This window comes from Fulmarus glacialis, unplaced genomic scaffold (genome assembly GCF_000690835.1).
Source record: "Fulmarus glacialis isolate BGI_N327 unplaced genomic scaffold, ASM69083v1 scaffold5965, whole genome shotgun sequence".
In the NCBI taxonomy this organism is placed as follows: Eukaryota; Metazoa; Chordata; class Aves; order Procellariiformes; family Procellariidae; genus Fulmarus; species Fulmarus glacialis.
In genome coordinates, this window is record NW_009213592.1 from 113,070 (window position 1) to 120,394 (window position 7,325).

Here is a 7,325-nt window from a genome sequence, read left to right on the forward strand (position 1 = left end):
TCAGCAGCCCACCACGCTCTTAGCTCCAGGAGCTCCAGTGGAAGGGTCCTACCACCTCTCCGCTGCAATGCAAAAACCTACCTTTGGATGCCTTTTCTCCTACACTTCACATAAAGCTACTACCCTGCCCCAAAACTGCTGTCTGTTTTTGTGTGAAGCTGCTCCCTCCCGTGCAACAACTTCCCTCAATCTCTGCACCTCATTTGCACCAAACTGTGCCACCGTGTTCACTGAAGCAGAGCGTCAGCCCCATGTCCAGCACTCACTCAGGCATGGCATCCATTTCATATTCCAAGAACGCTGGCATAGCTATGGATAATTCAATTTATTAATCAAAACTAAACAAAACAGCGATGGGACTGTCAAACCTGTCTGAGCGTGGCCACTCTTTCACTGAATCTGACTTTACTCCAGCTAAAATCCACAGTTTCCAAGTGAAATATAAGGCATTTAAATAGATGAGTATTGGCATGACCTTGCGCGGGCCTCCGTCCCTCTTGCTACTCCACTGCGGTCCAAGCTAAGCAGCTTCCAGCTGCTTAGCTCCACCGCCTCGCAACAGGGAATGCAGGTTTTCACAGCACTGCCCAGTCTCTGCCAATTAGAGGGAGAGAGGGGCTGGCCAGGCACTCGGTGAGGGATGGAGGGGAGAGTGATATTAACAGCTGCATTTATATTTGTGGTTTTAAACAGCCATGGTATGGGCCAGTGAAGTGAGATGAACTCTTCACATGCATTTCTGTGCCTCATGTAGGAAATAATGGATTCCTGTATTCCTTCCCAGAGTCCCAAATGCAACTACAGACACCAAAATAAATCTGTTTATTCAGGTTTATTTCACCACTAAAAGACCTGAGCTTATTTGGATTCCCAAAGCAATGACATCAAGTTTAGAAGAGTCTAGCTTAATGATGCTGCCTTGTTCAACATTACACAAGAGCAACAAAAGAGAAGAGACTGGCTGTCCACAATAAAAAAAACCCAAAAAACCAAAAAAACCAAAAACCTCTTTCCATTACTTAACCCAGCATCTCTAAAGACAAATATTTTTGTTCTTTTTTATATATGTTTTTCTCTCATTATTTATGGGCTGCCTTTTTATTAAGAAACCCTTGGCCTCTTTGCTTTACTAGAGTAAATATGTAATTATCCATTTCATTTATTATTTACTCTGAAACCATCATGCTCAGCATATGGCTTGTAAGACAGAGTGGGCTCCCTTGGAAACCGCACTGGGGCCTCCTGCTTTTAGACTAGCCTAAAAATGGTGGCATATGTAAACTGTAAATGCACAAACACACATACATATGCACACACAGAATACCTTTCTCCAACAAGTTTTTCACAATAAAGAAGAAAAGCCATAAAAGGCAAATTATGTCTCCTGTGGTTGCTTGGAAGCATTTTCTGAACTTGAAAGTAAAATTGTATAACAGGGATATTTTTCCTCCTCTCTTTCACAGACCTTGCTATCAGTACTCATGAGATTTAATAACATTTGATGGAGATGCAGAGCGTGACTGTTCAAACGCAGATGGCCAGGTGGCGGGAACCCTGCTGCCTGAACTCACCCCTCCACACCCGATGTACAAGCCCTGCTGGATTTAGCTGCAGCAGTTTAAGATATCACATGCCACGCTGCAACCTGCAGTGACAGAAAACCTGGCAGTGACCCATTTCAGCCACTCCTGCTCTGGGATGGGCACCTCCTACAGATGAGCAGGGGCAAGCAGGGAAAGGAGAGCGGGAGGCAGTGACTTCCCAGGTAAACCTCCCCAAGCGCCTGAGCCAGGACCCTGGGAAAGTGCTTACAAACACAGAGCAACGACTTACAAGCAGGGGTACTTCCATCTGGCTTGTATGTCACGAGATGGCATCAGCACATGCAGAAACCCCATGTATTCTCTCCGCTGTATCACTGACCTGCCTGTGGCCTGCCTGGACATCCAAAAGTGGGCAGCTTTCATCCATGCGGAGAGCCAGATGCAGTTTGCTTGCTTTCGCGGCGGAGGACCTTGCTCAGCAGAGAGCCCCAGCGAAAGCAAAGAGGCTAAGCCTGGATTCATGAGCGCACAGATAGTCTGCTGTGCTTAGCTACCACTGTAAACCTGGGATCTGCAGGATTATGGAGCTCTTAAAGATACTGTGGAAGTTGATAGTCTGTGTCTTCGGAAAAAAGAAAGGTCATTTAAAGTGCCAGTGACAGGAGATGTTTGTTTTCACCTCTCCTTCTTGCTGACTAGCTGCAAAATGGGACTAAGATTAATACTTCACAGGAGCTCTGCATATCAAACAGTTAACCGTACTTAAAACTGTGAGTTGGCTTGCTAATGACATGACTGACTGCAGGCTTTAAAAGCAAGTATTACCATACTGTCCTGCAAGTCAAAGCAGGTGCAACACAAGCCCTGTTCTTCCCAAAGTCAATACAGTGTTCAGTTTTTAGGGGTCAAGCACTCAACAAGAATTAGCCTGAAAACTGCACAAACTTCAAAGCTGCAATGCAAGAAAATATTCAGCTGAATCTGGCTCTAAATCAGGTCCAAAGATGTAAACCTGAGGCTCTGTCACTACAGTTGAGCTCTGTAACACACATCAGTGGCCTGTGCTCAATCCCTGTCCTTCCTTCTGCTCTGCAGCATCTGGGGACCCTTCCCTGGTGGGTCTCATACTAAGCAAATGCACAGGCCAACTCCCTCCCTCCCGCACACAACATCTCCCTCCACTTCAGAGAAGTAAGTCTTTTCCCACAAGGAAAGCAGTGTTCAGAAAAAGGCAGCAATCAAAACCCTTACTCTGTTTTCTAAAGATTCGGACAGTTCATTTTTTCCCTTTAAGCTGCCCTTTCTTAACTTAATCAGGTTAGCGGAGGGATTTTTGCCTTGAGTTGTTAATGCTTATGCATTTCTCTGCAAGAAAGGGTGTTTGTCTCTAGCCAGAGCACAACAGAGGAAAGAACAGAGAGATCTTGCAATGTTTAGAGCAAGCTGAGCAGAAAGCAAAGAAAAGGAAAGGAAACCAGCTGTAACACTCACCGGGGATTTTTTCTGAACAGGGAAATCTGCTTTGGGGGGATCATCTCCTGCAGAAATAAAAGTGAACAAAGTTTCCTTGGATTCGTTTCTCTGAAAAGCATTCATCTTCCCTCTCGCCTTGTCTCCCACCATGCTATGTGGCTGTGGTGAGTTGACTGGGAAGATTTCCAACCTCAGGCATGAAGTTTGATTCAGTTTGAGTTAACCCTAATTGAGCACATTTGTGCAGCCAGGGCAGAGAGGGGAGGGAGATGCTACCAGGAAAGACAACTCCAGAGTTCAAGAAGAGTCAGGGAACTCTTCTTGAGTAGCCTAAATCATTCACAGGTTGGGGCTGTCAACACTTCATGGCACGGACCTCCTATTTGCTTGGCCTGCCCCCAGCTATCATACGTGCACCAGCCCAGCACATCACTCTATGCTGACCAGATGTGAGCTGAATAAAAATCCCAGATCCCAGATACCCCTACAGCCTGTGGATTTAGGAGCAGAGCATGCATCTCCCTGCAGATGCAGTAATGACAGGCTTATTCTGCAGGAACTGCAGGGATCTCATTCCACTGAAAAGCCACACATCCATTCCAAGTCGTAACTACTAAAATGCTCACCACACCGAACCCTTGGACACTGGATGTCACGGACACCTGCACTGTGTTAAATCATTTCTTTGCTGTCCCAGGAGTGAAGTGACCCAGGGTTCATTCCCGCACCAATTACCTGGAATGACCTTGCTTTTTCTTATGGGACAGTTTAATCTGGAGGGCACAGCCAGCACCCAGGAGCAGCCCTAAACCCCGTCTCTACTTCGTATTATCCAAAAGGCTACCTTGCGTCTCCCTATGTGGCAAATGCATCCTATGCTGTGCTAGCAGCCCCTGGATTCCCCCTGCAGCTACATGGGCTCAGCTCCCTGCAGGTATCCTGTTGTCCCTCCTCCCCTGCCCTTCCCGTGGGAATATAGGAGCTCTTAATCAGTACTCTTCCAGTGCCAGTTGCAATTACAGAGCAAAATTCACAACCTTCCCATAAATCATCCTCAGTGGCTGTGGCTCTGCAGTATTCTCAGTGCAGTGCAGGCTTTTTTTTCCCCCCCTTATATTTGGCTTCTTTAAAAAGCAAATGTTCAAAGAATTTTCCTAAATATTTCTCCCTTCTCTTTTCAGCAAAAGTACAGACCACACCCGCAGTTGGTACAAGGAATCTCCATAAATTCATCCCTAGCTCCAACTAGCTCCAGTACCGAGTTGCTGCTAGTGCTTGGGCACCACAGGAACCAGGTTTGCACTTGACAAACCAGGAAAACGGGCCGTTGCTCACACCACAGGTCCTTAATCTGGCTTCAGTTATTGCTAACAAGACATGGAGAACACTTAGATAAGGGACTCAGATGCGACAGAGTGCCCAGAGGAAGCATAATTACTCTCCACATTCCCTCATGTGCTCTGGCATTGCTTCCTCTGAAGATCCCCAGGGATCCCGTTTCATGCCTGCTAACTGGACAGCTAAACATGGGGCCAACCGGGCAGCTAAATATGAAGCCCAAACTTCCGATGAGGCCAGGAAGGTCTACCCATTTCTTGTTCCCTTTTTCTTCTACAGCAGTGGCAAAGCAACAGTTTGGTACCTCCCCTGTACTGCCACAGACCAGCTCCTCATCTTCAGCCCTCCCAGTGCTTTGCACACCTGCACAACTTTTCTTTTCACCTGGGTCACTTCTCAGGTGCCACGAACAGCCTCCAGGGAGCTAGGGTTTGTTAAGCCCATTTCATGGGCAAGGGTGACTCAAAAGCATACCCAGCATCGGGAGCAGTGCAAGGAACAGGACTTGTGCACGTTGTTCCTGTCTCCTGCGTGCCAAGGTTAGCACGTACAGTTGTGTCCTGCAAGTCTGATTCTGTGCTAGAGGCAGCATGAATATTTCTGAGCCCTCTGGTAGTATCACTGACTGCCCCAAGTATCTCTAGACAACTCCTGGTAGAAACCTGCTGTATTCTGCCATGCACAGGCGAGCAGAGCAAATGCAGCAGCAAAGTTATTAAAGGAGTAATACAAAAGGAAGACAGAAAAGGTTTCACCATCCCTTGTGCAGGGGTCCCACACTGCTGCAATATCATGCCTTAATATTTTCAGCATGCTGCAGCTATATTTCCTGTGTGTGTACACAGCCACGTGCATCACATAAGCTAAATGATTTTTTTTTTTTTTTTAAATACTAGCATGAAAAACTGTATCAGTCAGTAGGATTAACATACTACTTGTCAAATACAATGCAGAGATGTTTAGGCCATTAGCTGCCAGAAGCTTTTCTGAGACAGAAAGGGAGAAAAGGAATTCAAACGTCTGATAATAAATGGTAACTCACGGCAAACAGCAAAAACAAGTTAAAAAGAATAAATCTGCAAGCACCTCAGATACAAATGAATTCAGAATAAGACTCGATTGAAGGAGACCTGTGCGGCTGGGCTGCAAATCAGGAAGGAATTGTACCACAAATGGAAATAAGGTGGCATTTCTGAAGACAAGTATAAACAAACAGATCAAGCATAGAGCGATAGAGGCTGCAAAGCCAAGGCACAAAATGAATTACAGCTAGCAGGGGGATACAAAAGGCAATAAGAAAAGGTGTTAGAAATGCTGTCAATATTGGAGAAAGAGGAAGGAAAATGAAAATCTGTTATTTAAACTAGAAAACAAGCAAACAAAAGCTCACCCAGAGAAGCCAGAAAAGTTGTGTCCTTTTTGTTTGTTTTCACTAACAAAACTAAATCGCAACAAGGTAAGTAACACCATTACAATGAACCAGTAGCAATATGGGTGAAATGCGACAAAAACCGCTTAAAGAATATTTGGATACCTCAAATGCGCTCAAATCATTAGAGCCTGATGAAGTTCACCTTCAAGTACTGAATGTAGTTTTTGAAACCTCTTCCCTTGTGAAGGGCAGAAGCAGGACAAGCATCACTACTGCCTTTAAGAAGGCAGGTTAGGACAACCCAGGTATGTTCCCCCCTAGCCAGAGAGATACTTGATCGGATAATTCCTTCTAAGCACCAAAAGGAGAATAAGGATTACAAAACAGCCATTTTGGATTGTAAAAAATGCTCTCAAACCAGACTTTTATTCTTTGGCGATAGGGTAAGTGGTGTAACAGCTAGAGCAGCTGTGGATGTGATATATCCTAACTCTAGTCTCTAATATTTCACAAGGAAAAGAGGGTCCAAATGAAATACCCATATAGTGGGCAACTGGGAAATCCCTCTCAGAGTAGCTATCAATGATTTTCCATCAGATTAGGACAACATGAAATGGATGCAGGATGCAGGTCCTCAGCTTTTCCATGAGCAAAGAGAACATCAGCACAGCCAGCGTGCTGCTCATGTTTGTGTCTGAAACCAGGACAGAGCAAGCCTGGGGGAGAACAGGGTATGAACTCAAAATGATGTTGCTAAATGGGAGAAACCACTTTGTGGCTCTGGAATGAAAAAGATTAAATTCAAGGAAGAAGACTACCAAATGCTACCCCTACCCGTTAACAGGAAAAGCAGTCACAGAGACCAACTATTCTCCATTTTCACCAAGGATGAGAAAAATAACTGACTTTCTTTTCAGTAAAGAAGTTTTGGGGCTGCTTTTGGCCAAATTCCCTTTCTGCAAGCACTGGAACAGAGGTGGTGTGGCTGGGGCTGCAGGGTTCGGGCAACCCCTAATGTCTGTTATATAAGAACACATTAGGGACTGGCTAAATATCGAGTCCTGTCCCAGAGCAGGCAGATGGATGAGGTGTCCTCCTGAATTTCTATGAAAATCATGTGCTAAACAACTTCAACTGGTAAGCACGAAAGCAAGGACTGCTTTCTGTAAAACGTCCTCTTTTCTGAGTTATCCTTTATGCAAGTGGGGAATCTGCAGGATGATTCATGCTTAAATGTAATATTCAGCTACCAGATGCCTTGCATAGCCAGAAGTCCCCATGAATACATTTTTCTATGACTTTCAGTTCATCATTTAATTTTTTCTGGTTCTCAAATCCACAGGAAGACAATCTGCATTTTCCCTTTGCATTTACAGTCCTCAGATTCTCACTGCTTCTTGCTGCAGTACTGTGCACATTAATCTGTTTATACTCAACTGATCTCTTCATCTTTATCTGCATTCATCTTGTGGTACAATCCCTTCTTGATTTTCAGCTCAGCCACACTGAGCTCTTAATAATGAGTCTTATTTTTAATTCATATACACTGGCCATACTTTTATAACCCTTTTACCATACCTGTGTTTCTTTCCTCTTTC

At 44.9% G+C, this 7,325-nt stretch overlaps 1 protein-coding gene across 1 annotated transcript in view; it reads right to left on the reverse strand.

The window, feature by feature from the left end:
* Positions 1 to 3,140, reverse strand: part of SLC15A2 (solute carrier family 15 (oligopeptide transporter), member 2) — a 39,495-nt gene extending 36,355 nt beyond the window's left edge. Inside the window, exon 1 of the mRNA XM_009578235.1 lies at positions 3,036 to 3,140. Within this exon, the coding sequence (XP_009576530.1) occupies positions 3,036 to 3,140 (105 nt within the window). The remainder of the gene's footprint in view (positions 1 to 3,035) is intronic.
* Positions 3,141 to 7,325: the final 4,185 nt, after the last annotated feature.